This window comes from Leptonotus elevatus, chromosome 16, assembly GCF_054856555.1.
Source record: "Leptonotus elevatus isolate MCC_2025b chromosome 16, RoL_Lele_1.0, whole genome shotgun sequence".
Lineage (NCBI taxonomy): Eukaryota > Metazoa > Chordata > Actinopteri > Syngnathiformes > Syngnathidae > Leptonotus > Leptonotus elevatus.
The window spans coordinates 16,613,914-16,634,556 of record NC_141254.1 but is presented as its reverse complement, the minus strand read 5'-3'; the positions used below and the strand labels follow the sequence as shown (position 1 = coordinate 16,634,556).

General features: G+C 42.2%; 2 protein-coding genes across 6 annotated transcripts in view; both read left to right on the top strand.

Annotated features, from left to right (window-relative positions):
• Positions 1-12,091, top strand: part of sptbn2 (spectrin, beta, non-erythrocytic 2) — a 35,672-nt gene extending 23,581 nt beyond the window's left edge. For 2 of the 3 annotated variants that reach the window (XM_086097932.1, XM_086097933.1), the window contains 24 exons: positions 27-246; positions 316-852; positions 1,560-1,762; positions 1,842-1,932; positions 2,021-2,167; positions 2,256-2,519; positions 2,659-2,883; positions 2,958-3,047; positions 3,132-3,410; positions 3,500-3,630; positions 3,707-3,911; positions 3,997-4,371; positions 4,457-4,701; positions 5,469-5,607; positions 5,687-5,771; positions 5,877-6,073; positions 6,184-6,311; positions 6,408-6,483; positions 6,817-6,873; positions 6,995-7,072; positions 7,744-7,916; positions 8,781-8,954; positions 9,099-9,141; positions 9,227-12,091. In XM_086097932.1, coding sequence (XP_085954058.1) covers positions 27-246; positions 316-852; positions 1,560-1,762; positions 1,842-1,932; positions 2,021-2,167; positions 2,256-2,519; positions 2,659-2,883; positions 2,958-3,047; positions 3,132-3,410; positions 3,500-3,630; positions 3,707-3,911; positions 3,997-4,371; positions 4,457-4,701; positions 5,469-5,607; positions 5,687-5,771; positions 5,877-6,073; positions 6,184-6,311; positions 6,408-6,483; positions 6,817-6,873; positions 6,995-7,072; positions 7,744-7,916; positions 8,781-8,954; positions 9,099-9,141; positions 9,227-9,451 — 4,387 coding nt within the window. In that variant the 3' untranslated portion in view covers positions 9,452-12,091. The remainder of the gene's footprint in view (positions 1-26; positions 247-315; positions 853-1,559; positions 1,763-1,841; positions 1,933-2,020; positions 2,168-2,255; positions 2,520-2,658; positions 2,884-2,957; positions 3,048-3,131; positions 3,411-3,499; positions 3,631-3,706; positions 3,912-3,996; positions 4,372-4,456; positions 4,702-5,468; positions 5,608-5,686; positions 5,772-5,876; positions 6,074-6,183; positions 6,312-6,407; positions 6,484-6,816; positions 6,874-6,994; positions 7,073-7,743; positions 7,917-8,780; positions 8,955-9,098; positions 9,142-9,226) is intronic. The other variant, XM_086097934.1, reaches the window with a different exon arrangement.
• A 690-nt stretch (positions 12,092-12,781) lies between these two features.
• On the top strand, positions 12,782-20,591 carry dpf2 (double PHD fingers 2). Of its 3 annotated transcripts, none has more exons than XM_086098216.1 (12): positions 12,782-12,916; positions 14,481-14,641; positions 14,773-14,880; positions 14,978-15,156; positions 15,317-15,409; positions 15,496-15,583; positions 15,795-15,836; positions 17,390-17,521; positions 17,608-17,739; positions 17,818-17,930; positions 18,016-18,091; positions 19,215-20,591. In XM_086098216.1, exons 1-12 carry the CDS (start codon positions 12,885-12,887, stop codon positions 19,295-19,297), a joined length of 1,239 nt encoding a protein of 412 aa, XP_085954342.1. In that variant the 5' UTR covers positions 12,782-12,884; the 3' UTR covers positions 19,298-20,591. The 3 variants fall into 3 exon arrangements, with proteins under 3 accessions (XP_085954342.1, XP_085954341.1, XP_085954343.1); XM_086098215.1 differs by having other exon boundaries at positions 18,010-18,091; XM_086098217.1 differs by lacking the exon at positions 15,795-15,836 and having other exon boundaries at positions 18,010-18,091.
• The last annotated feature ends 52 nt before the right edge of the window (positions 20,592-20,643 follow it).

The window sequence follows — 20,643 nt, the reverse complement described above, 5'->3', positions numbered from 1 at the left end:
ATAATTACCATTGGTACCAACCCTAGGTGGAAAGAATTCCAGAAACTAACTGGTCAAAAGAAACTAGGCCTGGAGTCAGCCCTCAATATCCAAAACTACCACCTGGAATGTAATGAGATCCAAACGTGGATGAAAGAAAAGACCAAAGTGATAGAATCAACTCAGAGCTTGGGAAATGATCTGACTGGAGTGATGGCGCTGCAACGCAAACTCACAGGCATGGAGCGAGACCTAGAAGCTATTCAGGTATGTAGTAACCACTGTGTTGGGTATGGAGCGATGAACGTGGTAAAAAAATTGTGTGTGTCTTTCCAGGGGAAGTTAGATGACCTGAGAGAGGAGGCAGAAAAACTGGCCAAGGAACATCCAGATCAAGCAGGGGAGATTCAAGACCACCTGGCAGGGATACAGGAAGTGTGGGAGGAGTTGAACGACACCATGAAGCGGCGTGAAGAGTCACTGGGTGAGGCCAGCAAACTGCAAGGCTTCCTCAGGGATCTCAATGACTTCCAGTCGTGGCTATCCCGCACCCAAACAGCTGTGGCCTCTGAGGACATTCCCACCTCTCTGCCTGAGGCTGAGAGTTTGCTAGCCCAGCACGAGAATATCAAAAACGAGGTGGATAACTATAGGGACGACTATGAGAAGATGCGAATGGTCGGTGAGGAGGTGACTCAAGGTCAAACAGATGCCCAGCATATGTTCTTGGCACAAAGGCTGCAGGCGCTGGATACTGGCTGGCATGAGCTGCGTCAAATGTGGGAGAACCGCCACAGTCTTTTGGCCCAAGCATTTGACTTCCAGACATTCTTAAGAGATGCAAAGCAGGCGGAGGCCTTCCTCAACAGCCAGGTTAGGAAAATGAACTACAAAACTAAGGTTTCTTCCAGATCGCTGTGACCACAGGGATTCTAAAAATATCTAAAGAGTACACTCTGAGCTTGCTATGAGCAAACATTAGGTTGCTGGCTGGTGTGCTGAGTAAAGACTAACACAGTGTTGCAGTCATGATTGAGCTACAAAAGAACAGGTTGAAGCCTCTTCAGGATAACTGTTTAGAATTACCATTACCTAATAATAGTTCTTTCATTTAATAATCCAGCAATAAGACAGATGAACCTAGATAGAATTTAAAGGGGAAGTCAACCGCAGGTAACAAACAATCATGGTTCAGCTTGTGAATGTCACATGACCAAACTCGGAAAACAGGTGAGCCATGATTGATCGTTAGCTGAGCCTTGAGCAACTGTGATGTCATTTTCGGTCAATAGCAAATAACAAAATGGCCACCCCATGTGATCGATAAAAATGGGTGGACTTTGCTGTTTAATTTTATATTCCAGAAAGGCAATATTAATCAGAACACCGTGTTTAGACTGTTGGGGGAGGATATAACATTATTGTAAAGAAGTGTTTCTGGTTGACTTCCCCTTAAATTATTTTATGCTAGAGAACTTGTCTTTTTTTTCTTTTTCTTTTTTAGACTTCATGTCAAGAATAAGCAGAATAGGATTCTAGTTGAGAAATGCATTTAAAACATTCCTTTCCTCTCTTTGTAGGAGTATGTATTATCCCACACAGAGATGCCGACAAGCCTTCAGGGAGCGGACGAGGCCATTAAAAAATATGAAGATTTCCTCACCACCACAGAGGCCAGCGAGGAGAAGATAACTGGTGTTGTGGAGGCGGGACGGCGCCTCATTAACGATGGCAATGCAAACTCTGATAAGATCCAAGAGAAAGTGGATTCTATTCAGGAAAGGTAAGAGTATTTTTAAAACAGATGCCATTTTGCGCTTGTGAAAACATTGCATTTGAATTTTCTCGTTCACTTTGACCAGGCATCTCAAAAATAAGAAGGCTGCCAATGAATTGCTGGCAAAACTTAAGGATAACCGCGAACTGCAGCACTTCCTCCAAGATGGACAGGAGGTATGAATAGCACATCAATAATCACACATTTTGTTCATCACATGCTACATAATAAAGATGTTGTCTAATATCTGCTTTCTTTCTGAAGCTCACATTGTGGATTAATGAGAAGATGCTAACAGCTCAGGACATGTCATATGACGAGGCTCGAAATCTTCACAGCAAGTGGCAAAAACACCAGGCCTTCATGGCAGAGCTGGCCTCTAACAAAGACTGGCTAGACAAAATCGATAAGGTGTGACTATTTTTTTCCCCTTTTAAAACCACACATGGAAGTGAAATCAAAAAATAATTGTCATGCTTTTATTTTGGCTTCTCAACAGGAGGGCCAGGCTCTTGTGGCTGAGAAGCCAGAGTTGAAACCAATTGTTCAGCAAACCCTGGAGGACCTGCAACGTCAGTGGGAGGAGTTAGAGGGCACCACCCGCACCAAAGCCCAGTGCCTGTTTGATGCCAATCGGGCAGAGCTGTTTACACAAAGCTGCTGTGCTCTGGATGGCTGGGTGAATAACCTCAAGGGTCAGCTGCATAGTGATGATTATGGCAAGGATTTGACCAGTGTCAACATCTTGCTCAAGAAGCATCAGGTAGGTTGCAGCAAGTGATGTCTCATTGGTGACAAAAAAAAAAAAAAAAAATTTTTTTAAAAGACTTGTAAATAACAGCATGTTGGTTGTGTCTGTTCAGTGACTGATTGTCTCACACTCTTGTTCCCTTCCTGTGTAGATGTTGGAATCCCAGATGGAGGTCAGGGAGAAAGAGGTGCATTCACTGCAGTCTCAAGCCTTGGCTTTGTCTCAGGAAGATGCTGGACTTGCTGAGGTAGATGGTCAACAAAGACGCGTCACCGACAGCTTTTCGAGCCTTCGGGATCCTCTTCAACTGAGGAGACAGCGGCTCCTTGCCTCTAAAGAGGCACACCAGTTCAACAGAGACTTGGAAGATGAAATAGTGAGTTAAATTAGGATACATTGGATGAATGAGTATATTGATGTTTCTGCTCATTCGTAATGTTATTCCTATAGTTGTGGGTGAAAGAACGGATGCCCCTGGCGACCTCCACGGACCATGGAAAGGATCTTCCTACTGTGCAGCTTCTCATCAAGAAAAACCAGGCATTTAACTTGAACTTTTAGGAATCCTAGAATGCAGGAAGATGGGAACTGTGGCTGATTATGTAATTTGTTTCTGAAAATCAGACGTTGCAAAAGGAGATCCAAGGGCATCAACCCCGCATTGATGACATCCACAAACGAGGAAAGACTCAAAGCCAGGTAGACGGGGAGCGGCAGTCTGTTCTAGAGGAGCGGCTCGTTGAGCTGAAAGAGCTTTGGGACCAGCTGATTGGCGAAACCGACAAGCGCCACGCTCGTCTGGTAGAGGCCAATCGAGCCCAGCAGTTCTACGCCGATGCGGCGGAGGCGGAGGCCTGGATGGGAGAGCAAGAGTTGCACATGATGTCGGAAGAAAAGGCTAAAGTAAGTTAAGACGAATCAGGAAGAGAAGTGATTTACTGCCACTTGCCTTTTTACCTCAATTTTAAATGAATCGTAACTGTGTCTCTCAGGATGAGCAGAGCGCTCTAGTGATGGTTAAAAAGCACCAGACTCTGGAACAGGCACTTGAGGACTATGCCCAAACCATTCACCAGTTGGCCAACAGCAGCCGGTTAATGGTCACCAGTGAACATCCAGAGAGGTTAGAGAATGAATCACCTTTTTAATGACTGAAGTACATTGCAAACAACTGAGATGGTATTTGTTCAATTTCACAGTGACAGGATCACATTACGACAAGCACAAGTCGACAAGTTGTACGCGGGTTTGAAAGACCTCGCAGAGGAGCGCCGTGGGAGGCTTCAGGAGAGACTTCGTCTGACCCAGTTAAAGCGCGAGGTGGATGATTTGGAACAGTGGATCGCAGAAAGGGAGGTGGTTGCCGGCTCCCATGAACTAGGACAGGACTATGAGCATGTCACAGTAGGTTTTATTCCACCCTCTGCATATCTTGTTGATTATGGTGCTATGGGAAATGTAGCTGAATTAATTATTTTTCTTTGCACAGATGCTGAGGGACAAGTTCCGCGAGTTTGCTCGTGACACTAGCACAATTGGCCAAGAGCGTGTAGACGGCGTAAACGGACTGGCAGATGACCTCATCGAGTCCGGTCACCCGGAGAACGCCAGCGTCGCCGAGTGGAAGGATGGCCTGAACGAGGCCTGGGCCGACCTGCTGGAACTGATTGACACGCGCACACAGATGTTGGCAGCCTCCTACGAGCTGCACCGCTTCCATCAGGATGCCATGGAGGTTCTCGGGCGAGTGAGGGAGAAGCGGGAGGCGCTACCGTCTGACCTCGGCCGGGATCTGAATACTGTCCAGCATCTACACAGACAGCACAATACTTTTGAAAATGACATCCAGGCCCTCAGTGGACAGGTAATCTGCTGAGAAAATGTATAAAAATCTTCTAATCTTCTTGCGAGTGGACACATTTTTATTTCTATCTTCTTTCTACCCCAAGGTGAACCAGGTGCAAGACGATGCCGCACGGCTGCAAAAGGCATACGCTGGAGAGAAAGCTGATGACATTAACCGGAGTGAACATGCTGTGAGCTCTGCCTGGGAGGGTCTTCTTAAGGCTGGCGAATCCCGCAGGGTGCTCCTCCTGGACACAGTGGAGAAGTTCCGCTTCTTCAACATGGTGCGAGACCTCATGCTCTGGATGGACGGGGTCAACCTGCAGATTGATGCACATGACAGCCCCAGGTTAGTAAATAATGGAGTGCAAACACATTTAATGGATTCTGCGGGTCATAGTAAAGCATTTAAAAGTCATTAAATGAAAAATTAAGGCCTTAAATGGCATTAAAAACCGTTGAATACATATTGCATACATACATGTCTGGATCATGGCATTAAAAATTGTAATCCAATTGATGTTACAGTTGATGTTGTTCATGCTTTATTTTACGTACAACATTGTGCAAAGGAGTCGCTATCGCAATTTAGCAATAATAAATGTGATTAAAACATTTTTTTTATTTGTGGTGAGTCCGTGAGTTGCTTCATGTTCCAAGTGCCAAATGCTCTGAATTTGAAAAGTAAAACGTACCATTTCTGTCACCAAGGTCCAACATGAAACACTAATCCCACCTAGTGGCAGAAAATTACCTCAACACAAATGTATGACTCGATGATTTACACTCCTTTTAATTGTTTAGCATATCTTTTTAACTTCCTATTACTTCCTATAAAATTACTGTTATCAGTGGTTGAAAAAATAGAACCACATTTGTATTTGGTAACCATAGTATGTCCACTTTTATGTTAATTAACAAGAGTACAAAATATTGTATTGGGTATTAAGAACAGATATAACGTACAAGTAATTTGTGATTAATTGTGACTTTAACTATGGAAATCATGCAATTAATTACAATTACGGAAGCATTACATGAGACTTGCTGATGCCTGCAGAAACTTCATTTATTGTTGTAGTTACTTGTACCTTACTTCTCATCGTCTTGTTGCAGGGATGTCTCTTCTGCAGGCCTGGTCATCGCCAATCATCAAGACATCAAGTCGGAGATCGAGACCCGAGCGGACAGCTTCACGGCCTGTATAGACATGGGGAACACACTCATCGAGAATAATCACTATGCCACGGATGAGGTCATTTTCTCTTGCGGCGATTCACCTATTACAACAAAAATGCTGACCATGTCATTACTCATCATTTCTTCATTTTCAGATCCGGGAAAAGCTCGCTCAGTTACAAGAAAAGAGAGAGAAGATTAACAAAAAGTGGCAGGACAAGATGGACTATTTACAAATTAGTATGTATTCAACTCAACTTATTTTGCCGTTTATAAAAGGGCACATTCAAGGTAATAACATTGCACGAATGTAAAACCTCTTTTTCTCCTTTCCTTGCCTTCCAGTGCTGGAAGTATTGCAGTTTGGACGTGATGCCTCTGTCGCGGAGTCCTGGTTGGCTGGGCAAGAACCTCTTGTGCGGACAGCAGACCTCGGCTCCAATGTGAGCGAGGTGGAAAGTCTAATAAAACGCCACGAGGCCTTTGAGAAACTTGCCGCTTCCTGGGAAGAGCGTTTTGTCCTGTTGGAGAAACTTACAACAGTGAGTAGAAATAAATAAAATCAATCATTAAAATCAAATAAAATTGTGATCTAAGAATCACAGCCTAACGTCTTGAAGGCTTCAGTTCAGAAATCACAACTGTATTTCAGTTGGAGGAGCAGGAAATTCAGAGGCGGCGAGAGGAAGAGGAGAGGGCACGACGGCCCCCCACGCCAGCCCCGTTGGAGGAAGTGGCGCAGTCGGAGGCAGAAAGTCAAGTGCACGACTCTGCTGCCAGGTAAGCCAAAGGTTGATTTTTAGCCAACATAAAGCTGGGTACGCAGTGTCAACATCGTGTTTGATAATATATGCGTTATCTCATTATCAAACACAGAACCAGTCTCGACCAGACAACGCTGAATCAATCGGTGTCTGTGAACGGAGTGCACAGTGACAATGACACGTCACAGGTGAGAGAGACTTTTTTTTTTTTAAATCATGAATGTGGATCCAGACTTGTGATTCAAATTGTTTTTTAAAAGACAAAAAGTGACCCTTTGTTGCAATATACCAACATTTTGAATCAAAACGTTTCTTAGCAATAATGCCTTTGTGCTCATTAGTATTCCAAAATAAGCCTAGATTCCAAGTGTGTCATTCAAACATTGTATAACTGGACTGTTTGTGAGTTGATGTGCATCTTTGCATTGTCTACTTGACTTATCAGCATTGTCTCTTGTCAGATACCGACATTGTTATACTGTATGCGGGGCACTTACGTCATCATCATTATCTGTGTTTAGCTCCAGGGGACATCCATGTTGAACCCACATTCTACACCGACTGCGTGTGGAAAGAAAGTAACTTTTTTTTTTTTTTTGAAAGTCTGCAGATGAGACAACTCAAAAAGAAATCCAGCATTGTTTTGTTAGTGAAGAAACAGTTACACGACTTAACAATGTCCTGTTGCGTTTTTACCAGCAATCGCTATCGCTATCATTGTCAGTGGGATCGAAATCAGAGGCTAAGCGTGTGTGTAAACCAAAGCAGCCGCAGCGTGTGAGTACCACGACTTGGTCAGCTTTTGTAGCCTCCGCTCAGCTCCTGGTCAACTTGCAGCGCCATTGCTCCCTCGTCCGTCACTGTCACAACCATCGCTTTGTCATGTAGCGTCAGATCATTTTGTTATGGCCTTTGTTTTGCCGTTTGCGCTCCGAGGCATGATGCAGATCCATGGACCGGCGGTGTTCATGGATCAAGTATACATCTGCTCTTATGTGCTCATATTGACCAGGACACGAGTGACTGTAGAGTTGTATATGTGGTGGTATTTGTTCAATTTATGTGTAGTTTGTTTCCCGTGACAGATATCTTAGCAAAAACATCCACTCAAAAAAAATGATGATTATAAAGTTACTATACATGTCCAAGCTGTATAATTTCTGAAGTATTTATGACAGGTGTGGCGCATAAGTCCCCAGGAAGTATGGCTGTCATGTTAATTGTATGTCTCAACTGTGCAAGTGACTGCAAACGTACAGTTAAACATACATACATACGCTGTGATGTGTCATTATCCGGACCTGCTGAACTGACAAAATGATATACTTGAAGCGAAAACTTCATCCGAGCTTTCCATGTCAAGCCTGTGAATTAGCTGCTTTGCTCCTCAAACATCCTCCAGCAACATTCCACCACCTCCAATTCACGCTTTGCTCCCCCAACCACAGGGCTCAGAATCGGAAAACGGACCAGGTCGAGACAGCGGCTTGGCGTCCTCGCGCCTCGAGCCGTCGGCCACGTTGCCGGGCCGAGGTGGAGCCGACGCCGACCCGGACACCATGGAGGGCATACTTTGTCGGAAGCAAGAGATGGAGTCGCACAGCAAGAAGGCAGCTACTAGGTAACAAAAGTGTACAGCAAAACAAGTACCCAACCCTTGAGCAGGGTTATTATAGTTTCGGAATTTTTATTTTAGTTAGTTTTTATTTTGTTTTGAGTTTAGTTTAAAAAAAAAAATGTAGTTAGTTTAAATTAGTTTTTAGGGTGGTTCTGTTAGTGTTTTATTAGTTTTAGTTATTTAAAAAATGCTTAATTTTAGTTAGATTCAGTATTACTTTTTTTTTTTTTAAACACCATGGTAAAATGAAAAAAGTAACTAATTTCGTACCTAGCGTTGCATTTCAGCTGAAAAAGCAGGCGAGATCAGCCATTGGAGCCAAAAGTCAAGCACGCAAAATTGTCGCTAAAGAGCAACGTCATCCAAAGGTGCTTTTCTATCGGCTGCTGCTAGAGGACGTCGCGTCTGTGTGACACACTTTCAAACGTCTTTATTCCAGTTAATATCAAAATAAATATACTTAATATTTAAAATCATCCCCAAAGGCAACATACATTAAATTATCAAAGACTAAACAAAAAATCAGTTAGTTTTCGTTTAAAAAGAAAAAAAAAAGCATTTTCGTTTTTATTTAATTTCGCTAACCTAATGTTTTTATTTTATTTTTGTTTGATATTTTTTTGTTAGTTTTCATTAACTAAAATAACCTTGCTCTTGAGTAGTCTCCGATTCCAAGTACTGATACCACTAGTACTTTTGAATGGAGGAATAAAGTTTTCCCCAGAAAACAATGGCATTAATGGCAATTTTCTATTCCGTACCGATACTAAACGTGGTATCGATACTCACATCCCTAAAATGAACTATGTGCTTTTGGTGCTGAACTCTACACTTTTAATTGATTTTGTAATTTGTATAATCTCCTAGGTCATGGCAGAATGTGTACTGTGTCCTACGAAAAGGAAGTATGGGTTTCTACAAAGATGGCAAGAGTGCTGCTAACGGGATTCCATACCACGGAGAGGTTCCCATCAGCCTCGGAGAGGCTGTTTGTGAGATCGCACATGACTATAAGAAGAGGAAATACGTATTTAAGCTCCGGTGAGCGGATTATTGTACTTCATCAAATAGTGGTCTTTTAGAATGGATGTATTCCATCTGATGCAAAAAAAAAAAAAAACACATAATGAATAAATAAATAATATAAGTCATCTCTTGACGATCATGTGAATGCTGTGTTTTCAGGCTTGGAGATGGAAAAGAGTACCTGTTCCAAGCAAAGGATGAGGTGAAATCTATTTATAGACTTTCTAAACCAGTTTGACTTGTGGTATGAATTGTCTGATTAAAAAACATCTTTGTCCTCCTTGAAGGCGGAAATGAGCTCCTGGATCCGCTCCATCCTCAATTCCATTCCATCGGGATCGGGAGACTCGCCCGTCGGCCCGCGGCTTCTCAACCGCGCCATGACCATGCCCCCCATCTCACCCATCTCCCCCGGCGGCTCAGTCGACACCGCCGGCGTGACCATGCGCAACAAAGACGGGAAAGATAAGGATCGGGAGAAGAGGTTCAGCTTCTTCGGCAAGAAGAAATAGGACTTTTTTGTCAAAACCATGGATGGAACCAAATTGCGTCGGATCGACCCACAAACTGAACAAGGCGGACGTAGAAGTCCAAAACGACACACACTGGTCTCAGTGCAGCCCGGACAGGCGCACTGTATTTCGACAGCTACAGAAAATGTACTTTCTTTTTTTTTCCCTCTGGTTTTATCTGTCGCTTTCTTTTTGGTTCACCAGTATTTCCCGACTCAAGTGCATCTCAACCACGGACGCCCGCATCCAGAGACACAACACACAGTAATTAACACAACTAACGTAGGCTGAGGTGAGGCGAGGTGGTGTCCCGTTTGAGCCGCGTTGCTGCCGCGTGACTCCCCAGTTGACGGAAGCTCTTCTTTGTTGTGGAGCAAATCACCTCAGACGCTCTGTTCTGCTTTTCAGCTTGATGTTATTAACCTGACCAATATTAATGCTGTTCTGATGATTATTTATCTTTTGTTGTTGCTGGTTTGAAGAAAACAAATTGATTTGATTATCCATGTCGTGGAGAGAAACAAAATAAAACTAGTGGAGAATGTTGGGCTTATGTATGTATTATACATTTATTTTAGGAATGACGGTACTCGAGTTGTGTTTTTATTTTATTTTCTTTTTTATTAAAATAAAGCCCATTTAGTTTGAGCAGTCTGCAGTACGTGAACACAAATTAAATTGGGAAAATTATATATTTAATAAGCGGCTTGATTTCCTTCTTTTTTTGTATTGCTAAATTTGCCTGAATTGATTATCTTTGGAGTGTTCTTTTTTGCTTGATTTGTGATTATTATTTTTTTGTCTGTACAAAGCAGAGAAAATTAGTTTTTCTAGTGCGTGTGTGTGTGTGTGTGTGTGCGTGAGTTGTGGTGATGTGGATTTTGCACGTCAATATTACTCCTCATCAAATAACAACCTGATGGATGCTACTTTTTGGTACTAAATGCGGATGAAAATGGAACACAAATACAAAAATACTACTGGAATTCTTTTCTGGAGATAAATGCTTTTTGTTATGTTGTAAACTGATATGACCCAGCAGTTTTCTTTTACTTTTGTTTCAATCATCACTCTGGCATTTGGTGGCTGTTGGTAGACTAAATGTTGTACGTGGCCGGCATGGATGGACGGCAGCACGTGTCCAATCACAATTGACGTGGCTGCTATGGATTTAATGTAAGGAACCAGAATACAGCATATGTGCTGCCAGAGTGTCGCCTTACTTGAAAAGATGCCCCTGACCCCATTCACAAACCTTCCAAACCCTCCATTCAAACACTTTCCAAAATAAGCGTTGACAGTACAGAGATACAGAATGTTCTAATGTAATTTAATTGGGCTATGGACTATATATATATATATATATATGTAGGTACAAGGCCCAATGTTGCGCTAAAACATCACAGTGCCGTCAAATAGGGACACATTTTGAATCCTCTAAAAATGATATTTGTGCTTTGTGGCATGATTATACTGTAGGTTTATCGTGTGCATCATCATCAACCCATTTGTGTGGATTTATGCTGAGAACGTAATCGCATCATTATAACGGTGGGACAACAACGTTGTATGTAATTGGCGTCTATAACCACTAGAAATAAGGTAGCTCTGTCTATGAAAAACACGTTAGGCATTCTATTAGACTCTTCAAATTGCTGTACATGTTAAAACGGTACGTGAGGTAGTAGAGCAGTTTTCTATAAATGCATATTAATAACTATCGTCACTTTCATCCAGGTGTCAATTTGCCTTTCTAACTGCCAAAATGTAATGAGGTATCTTGATAATACTAAAGGTTTGGGTTGCGTTACAGGTAATCACAATGACACTGACAGAGGGGAGATGTAAACCTACCTAATGGTTGCGCTGGTTTGAACTGTAATGCTTGGCCTTATTTTCTAGCTCCAAATGAATGTGGAACCAGTACAACCATTGCGCCAATCCGAGTACAGGGTGACCAAACATCCACTTTGGTCTGCAGTGCGAGGAAGCCAAGTTACAAAGGGGCATAAACAAGTGACCATTGGCACTGTTACATTGAGCACAATGATTCAAATGTCACGGTGGATCGGTGGTGCTGAGGTCAAAGGTCATGCAGAGTATTGTCTTACATCAACTCATTTGAATGTAAATGAATCCACTGCGGTTGGGCCAAATTGGTCATGGAAGCAAAAAAAAAAAAAGAAGTGCTCTCTCTTCCACCTTCCCATTAACACTGCATGCTTGAAACATGTACGTTTCTCCTCAGAGGACCTTTGACAAGAAAAGAAAGTTGGTAGGCTGCGAGAGCGCTCGTGAAAATAAAAGTTCAGAATGAAGAACGGCTTTGATGTGTGAACTATTTTATAGAGGGGGGTGGGGGGCACTGGAATGGGGATTATTTTTATTTTTTTTGTAGAAGGAGGCAGGGTATTTGCAGTTGAGTTGGAACTGGTCATTTTTCATCCAGTGGTTTGTCTTGCCGCTTTGGACAAAACTTTCATTTTCTCTTTACTTTTGACAATGTCCGTTTTTTCCCTCTGTAGTTAACACTACTATTATCAATTGCTATTATGATCATTATTGCTACTGTTGTTACTATTACTACTACTGTTACTAATGCCACTTAAAGCAAAAAAAAATAAAAAAAGGTGTAATTGCTGTCCATTTTTCAGGTACGTGTCTGTAATAGCAGACTCTTCCACATGGTGTCAGTGTGCCGTGGAGCATTTTCATTACAATTCGAGAAATGTTTGTTGACTTGTGTATCTACAGCTACAATATTAGGAATAATAAAAATCTGGTTGAATCAAATAATGTGCTGCTTTTTGAAGAGTAAATTATAACTGGGGTGTTTTGGGTGGATTACTGGAGAAAAGTCTTTACTCTTTCAAATGTATTTTTATTCACCGTTTGATGCCAGTGACGTATAATGACAGGCAGAACAACTAAACACTCTTCCACTAGATGGCGAAAGCTACAATTAACCTATGTAGCCAATTGTTTTTTAAGGCCAAAATAATAGCATTGTGTTCAACAAAATATACAGTAGTTACCTCTTTTTTAGCTTCTTCTCTACTGCTTGTCCTTGAAAATAGAATAAAAATGTTTACATAACAATCACACGCAGCGACAAGGCATGGCCTACGTCATATCATATCAAAACAACAGCTCCGTTGTACTGATTCCAGCCAGGGGGACGACAGAAGCGTCACACTGCAACATTCAACTATGTTTTGAATAGTTTATATGTTTTAAAGAGTGTAGGAGGCCTAAAACGTTGATATATTTTTTATATCGCTATAAACGGGATTCGCTTATTGTAAATGACAAATGATCCTGCAATGACGAAAAATGACCACTAAGCGGTGCTAAGTGGTCACATGTCTGTTCTCGTCGTGTGTGTGCGGGGACACATTTCCCAGCAGCCCCTTTGGCCGCATACTCAAGCAAGATGGCAGCTGTTGTCGACAATGTTGTCAAACTGTAAGTGTTCCACTTTTCCTACACACTTGTCTCGCTTTTAAACGACAAAAGGTGAGGACAACCCACGACGACCATTTCGTTGTTACGCTACCAGGCGCGTCGCTGGGTCACCCGAACGAACATTTCCACTGGACGTTTGAAGGTTATCAAACGCAGTCGGAACGTCGAATGTTCTGTTGGTCATGTCCTACATTGGTTGCTGAATAGTTAGCAAGCACGCATTTGACGTCTTGAATGTGTCGAGTCACTATGAAAGGGCAAATATATGTCCTGTTTTGTATTTGTGGGTGTGTGAGCAATTTTTTATTTTATTTATGTGGATATTGTGATGCTATTTTTGACAGCTAGCTCACGTCGGTTGCTACCACACAAGCAAGGTGTCTGTCACGTAACTAGCTAAAGTTAGCCAAAGTTGGCGTTTAGGGGGGTAACTTGGTGAGTACAAGTTTAAAATGATTTGGTAGCGAATTGAATACCCTTTCTAACAATCTCTTCTTAGTAACTTGCTGCACTAGTTAGTTTTGAATAGAAGTTTACAACGTGCTCAACGACTCAATTTTCCGCGCCGTCGCACACTTTGGAGTTTTTACAGCAGGTGTTTTGGGAGATTTCAGATGCTGTCCTTAAATCCAGCAATTTTGAAGCGTCACCTAAATCTTCCTCAACTCCATTTTCATTAATAATTCATTCAAAGAGCACCTACATATAAAAAAATAAAAAATAGTCATCGTTTCCTGTGGAACTTGCATTCAGCTATTCTTTATGTGCTCTTTCTGAACTTCCCTTTGGAGTTGGGAGCGTTTATTTTAGTTGAAATTGGCACAAGTAATTTTAGTTCTCGGCGAGAGAGACTGATAACGATTATTAGTAGTCAATGAGACCGATAACTGAAATTTGGAGCCGATATTTTCAGTAAAAGTGGGGGGAAAAATAATGCCGGAAAAGTTTTTAACAATACAAATTCAGGCATTTGTTGAAATGTCTTAAGTCGTATGTTTATTGAACAACTTTTCAAATTATTATTTTTTTGTCTTACACAATAGAAATCTTTATTTTAAAATTCTAACAAAAAGTTCAGGGCGCTCCCATGGTCATCAGTATGTCTTTAAAAAGCTATATGGAAATTTAAATAATATCTATAATTGCGCCCTATAGTTTTCTACAGTTAATACATTTTTCCAAAATGTCAAAATAACTGAAAAACAAAAGAGAGTTCCCAATGGTCAGCAGCATCTCCTATAAAGTTAACTTAAAATGTAAATAAATATTTCCATGAGGGTAACCACAATTTTAAATGAATCTATTATTGGCCATCAGATTTTTAAAGAAAGGCGGAAGGCTGACATCGCTATTGGACATAATGCCAAATATCGGCGCCAATAATCGATCTATCCTTATTTTATGTATTCTTCGATATGTAATGGCTTCAACTTCTGAAGCTGAAATTGCACTGTAGCACTTCTCTGATAGCTATCAGTCTAAAACAAAACAAGATCATAGTAGCAAGAACACTTTTTGAATAGTGTCTTTAGTTTAAAAAAATAAAATAATAATTTGTCCGCAGGTTGGGAGAGCAGTACTACAGAGATGCCATGGAGCAATGTCATAACTACAACGCCCGCCTGTGCGCAGAGAGGAGCGTGCGCATGCCCTTTCTCGACTCCCAGACGGGAGTTGCTCAGAGCAACTGCTACATTTGGATGGAGAAGAGGCACAGGGGACCCGGTAGGCATCATCGCTGTTTGATTTGATTGTGTGTTAAATATGTATTCATTTTTGCCTAATGTGGCAACACATTTAGATGTCGTCACAAGCATACAAGATGGCGTTTTTATTGAAGTTCTGTTGTTCCTTAGGCAGGGCTCCCGGACAGCTCTACACTTACCCTTCCAGGAGGTGGAGGAAGAAGAGAAGATCTCATCCTCCCGAGGACACTCGGTTCGTCTTCCCTTCAGTGAAGTCAGGTACTTTGTAGCGGGATTTTCTTTGAAGTGGGCGCTCCGGTCCAGGTGAGCCTCAGACGGAATTATCAAGCCCGCGTGCGCTTGTTTGACTGCGCAGAGCTTGATTTAGGACTGAAGAAGGATGCGCTCCTGTCATCTGACGGCAGCAGCCTGGAGGCCTTGCTCAAGGGCGACTCCCTGGAGAAACGCGCACCCGCCGATCCCCGAGCGTCTGAGGAGGACTCCAACCCCAGCGACTACACCGCCGGCTTAAACCCTGCTGCGCGCATCAGAAAGGTTCGACGCAAACTCAAAATAGTTCAATGTGAAGTTTTCTATTGAATTTTATTTACAATAAATCAGTTCATCCTTTATTTAACGAGATAAATGAATACAAATAAACGTGTATATAATAAAAGTTGTCACGCACCTTCACCTGCCATGTTTTCCACGCCAGAAAATCTTGGAACCCGATGACTTCCTGGATGACTTGGACGACGAGGACTACGAGGAAGACACGCCCAAGAGAAGAGGCAAAGGGAAGGGGAAGGTGAACAAGTGCTTGGGACAAGAACACGCTTAACAATTTGTTTTAGGGTCACGTTATATCATTTTCAAGGTTGTGTGCGTGTTCAGGGTCGCGGCGTTGGCAGCAGCAGCAGCAGCAGGAAGAAGCTGGACTCGGCAGCGTTGGAGGAGCGGGACAAGCCGTACGCGTGCGACAGTGAGTGACGCCGCCCCCGCCCGCGACTTTGTCCTGACCTCGTCCTGACCTCCTCCATCTTGTCTCCGCTCCCTGTAAAACCTCGTCAGCGAGTGAAGCTGCCGTAGACTTCATCTACTTCTTAATGTGTGTGCGTGTGTGGTGTTCTACTTAAGGGATCACATTCTTCTGTCTTGTCTGTGCTTTCTTGTCTCCTCCCCCTCTCTTTCAGACGCTATCAAACAAAAGCATAGTTGCAAACCTTCTGAAAAAGGTACATCAGCTTCCTTCCTACATCGTCTGCATGTCGCGCGCTCGCCCGCATCTTGTGCTTTGTCGTCGTCGCTGTTGAGTTTCACTCTTGATTTTTGTGGCCCGCAACCTTATTCGGAGGACAACTGGATGTGATCACTGCCAGTGATTTGCCGTCTTGACACGATGGACGCGCTTTGCTTCAGTTTGCTCACGTAGATGGAAGCGCAGGGTTTTTCTCTGTGTGCTTCATCGTTTGTTTTTTTCACTCCACACTGTGCACCATTTTGATATTTATTAGTATGTATTTAATAAGATTTTTTTAAAGTCTTTTTTTTCCCTTAATTTTTATTAATGCATTGTAGATGTAATTTTAGACAATTTTTCATTGATGTCAAATATGATTCAATACGAAGTACATTTGCAATGTGTTTGCCAGGCAAACAATAATGTCAAACCAAGTTTATTTGTTTAATATGACGGCGGTTTAAATATAAAAAGGAACATTTCGTTTCGTCTTGCTGAGGGCTCTTGGTCCCACTTTCCTCCTCGGCTGCACTCCTTACATTAGAGCAGGGTGGCCAAAAAAGTGCATGTTGGATTAATCCAGCCATTTTTCCCTAAAAGTGGCAAATTTTTCTGTAATTCATCTAATCATTTTTGAAGATATTTCTACTAAATAATAAATAAAATATTATTTATTGATTTTTATTAAATACTTGTTTATAAACTATTTTTAACTTGTAAATAAAGCATTTAAAAACAAGAACGGTTATAGTAATAACATTTTAAAATATTTGACATAAATATTGATTTTTTTTTTTTTTTAATGTTTATAAACCTTATTTGCCTGGCCTATTTTCTCTCTCCCCCCCAAAAATGGTCCCCTTTGAGCATCCAGATTTGCCCACCCCTGGGTTCCCTTTGCCTTCTGCTTGTTGCCTCTTTGACCTTAAAAGGTCGCCATCCGCGTCACGTGACTTGCCGCCTCTGAGGTGATTGCGGTCAGTGTGGTGTCCGCTCAGAAAGTACTGCAATCCCTCCTGATCACGGCGGGCAGGAATGCAAATAAGAGGACGCGAAAGAGGAACTTTTGTCTTTGGCTTTTATCCGATGACACTCGCACGCTCTCCTCGGAGTGCTCCTTATCCTCACGTACTCATCACTTCCTTTTCGCCACACGCACGCTCTATTAACAAAACACTGTGAAATATCCTGAAAGTATTGAATTTGGAAAATAAGTTCAAAACAATTTGAATAGGAGCCATTTAATTGCTGGGTGCAACCAACCCGATACATTTAGACGGTAAAAATTGTCCAGTCAATTTTTTACCATTTATTTCATGCTAATGGTAACTGATGTCAATACACCATTAAACCAAGTAAATAATAAAATGCGGTGGAACCTTCAGAGTCATTCAGATGAATGATATTAGACCAGAATTGTAGGAAATGTAATTGTAAAGTGACTGTAGTCACCTTTTGATTTTTGACAGCCAAAGGAAGCTCTTTGCTTCACAATACTGTCACTTAGTGGTGGTCACGCATGTTGTCTTTTTCCGGTGTTGGCGTCAGTCTGCGGCAAGCGCTACAAGAACCGCCCCGGCCTCAGCTACCACTACACCCACTCGCACCTGGCCGACGAGGAGGGCGAAGACAAGGAGGAGGACATGGAGGTCATCGAGACCCCGCCGGAGACGCCCAAAAGTAAGTGGTCGACCTTTTCCCGCTTGGCAGAATGTCTTAAGCGGCGGCGTGCTTGAGCTCCCCCCCCCCCCCCCCTCCCCCATCAGCTCCTAAGAGAGGCCCGGATGGGCTGGCCCTGCCCAACAAGTACTGTGACTTCTGCTTGGGAGACTCCAAAACCAATCACAAGACGGGCCAGTCCGAAGAGCTGGTGTCCTGCTCCGACTGCGGACGCTCGGGTTGGTAACACTGCTGGCGTCCTCCTCCGCAGAGTCCAAAACGTAGAAATGTGGTTCAAAGAATCGTGGCGGTTTCAGGCCACCCGTCCTGCCTGCAGTTCACCCCCATCATGATGGCCGCCGTCAAGACGTATCGCTGGCAGTGCATCGAGTGCAAGTGCTGCAACATGTGCGGCACCTCCGAGAACGATGTGAGCTCACGAACCTTTTGCCGTAGACGATACGACAAATTCTTTGAGAATGTTCTCTATATATATTTTGTTTTTCAAGGACCAGCTGCTCTTCTGTGACGACTGTGATCGAGGTTACCACATGTACTGTCTCAAGCCTCCCATGGCAGAACCCCCGGAGGGTACGTGCACTTGTTTTGTAAATTTACTCTCTTCGCGAAAGTCTGTCCACAAGGAAACACTTTCTACGACAAGGTGCCTGCTTGAAAGGTTGTGATGTAAAGCTCGGAAAAGTACTCTCATTTTGTGTAGCATATTTCAAAGTGCTGGTCATTGTGACAAACTGTCTGGCTAGTTAATTGTTAGATGGTTAACTTAAACTATACATGCATGCATTAAACTTTATTATTATTTTTTTTAATGTTTACAACAAAAATATTACCTCCTTCATTGTGATGTTGTATAATGGAAATTTAAAAATTTACAAAAGCAAAATTATTTTGAAGTCACAATTTTGTTTCAATCTGCATTTATTGGAATTTCTCAGTGCTGGTATAAAAAAAAAAACTAAGACTTTTCCACAAAAGTCACAAGGGAAATGGGGGCAGTGGGAGCCCCCCCTCCCTCCCTCCCAAAGAGATAATGTTTCTAAAATATTGACAACAAATTAGAAAACACTATCTGTGTAAATTATGTCATATTCTAAGGAGAGAAAAAAGTCAAAATATCCGGATAATATTCTCAATTTTATAATTGTGTAAATGTCTTAATTTTAATTTACTTGTCATATTACAAGAAAAAAAATTATTGCATTTTAAAATAAAAGTATTAATTTTACATTAGTTTGATGAGAAAAGTTATCAAATTTACAAGAATGAGTTAGAATTATATGTCTTTTATTATTTATTTGATTTATTTTTTGAGGAAAAAAAGAAAAATGTCTTAATTTAACGAGAACAAAGATGTCACCTTGATCTTATACTATAAATAAATGTTTTCTAGCAAAAGTTTGTGTTTTTAAACAGTGGTTATGAGGTTGAAAAACAAACATAACGAAATAGAATACAACATGAAGTAAAAATGTGAATAGACTAAAAAAATAAACGTGGACTCAATTGGTTGTGTGTGTGTGTGTGTGTGTGTGTGTGTGTGTGTGTGTGTGTGTGTGTGTGTGTGTGTGTGTGTGTGTGTGTGTGTGTGTGTGTGTGTGTGTGTGTGTGTGTGTGTGTGTGTGTGTGTGTGTGTGTGTGTGTGTGTGTGTGTGTGTGTGTGTGTGTGTGTGTGTGTGTGCGTGCGCCTCATTAGGGAGCTGGAGCTGTCACCTGTGCGTGGACCTCCTGAAAGACAAAGCGTCCATCTACCAGAAGCAGGACGCGCCGCCCTCGTGATGGCCGCTCCTTCTGCGCACACTCCGTCGCACGGACGACGACGACGTCGTCGCGCGAGTGTGTCCAGAGGGAGGCTGTGATTGGTCCAAAGGGAAGTACGCGCTACCACACTGGCCTCATGTCTTCAAACGGGACTGCTACGCGCTCCGCCTTCAGGCAGAACTCTTGCCGGTTGGAATCGAGTAGCACGCCGTGCGAAACCGAGCTTTTCTACCATTTTTTTTATATTTCTAAAGTCTATCTCAGTACACTTAAGTGGATGGCCGTTTGGGTTCATTTAGATTTTGGAAACGTTTCACACCGTCGCACGCAGGCTAAAGATAGATCTCGTGTCAAGCTTGTTTAAATGGCTCCAAAGGCTTCAAGACTGCAGGGGAGGGGTCGCGTCTTAAGTGAAACATTGCTCAACAAACAGCACTTTGCTCTAAAACGGAGGGCAAATATGCTGCCCCCCCCCCCCCTCTCTTTTAATTGACATAAACTGCAATGGATATTTATTAGCAGTTATGCTATAACACTAATATTCAAACGTTTGGGCTCACTGATCAATTAATTATAAAGGAAATGACCAGCTTGTAAATAGACAATAATGATCACTTTTAATTGCTGTCTAAGATAGTCACCCTCAAAAAATAGGATTATAAATTGTTTTTGAGTGGGTGTTTTTGTTGTGCATCTCACTTTAAAAAAAATATCCATTTTGCCTTGACTCAGGAACCGTTTTTAATACCGCTGAGATTCATACTAAATGTATAGAAACTAATGATGGAGCAGTCGAACAAATCTTTATTATTATATGAACTAAAAAAAAAAAAAAACCGTTCCTCTGAGGTTTTCTTTGCATGGCGTGCTGGCTGAAAAGCTCTCGCAGTTTGTGTATGTTTGAATTCTTCATCTGTGTTTGAAGAGTGCAAAAATAGCCCCTCCGCCCGTCATTCCCAAAAGTTCTTTGGGGCCTTTTAGTGACACGCATAAACATAATTCCTCCCACCAAACTAAAATGTTAAGGTCTTCCTTGCTGTACTGTAGCAGTTTGCACCCTTTTCTATATTTATTCTAGATTGCAGCGCCACTTGATTCTTTCCGAGTCATTTGCTCGTCCGTTGCTTGTGTGGAGAACGAAGAGGCACGTTTTGGAGCTTCTTACAGGGTTGGCGTTGGATTTTTTCGAGAGAACGTGTGATGTGAGTGTTGTTTTACTGCAAGGTCACTGTAGGCGACTCCCTCTTAGGCTGACTGATGGAATGTCCCGTTGTACTTTTCACTGTAGGAAAATAAAACAAATTGCTAAGCACTGTGATGTTTTTTGTGCTTCAATCCGCAGACAAACTAATGAGATCCGAGAC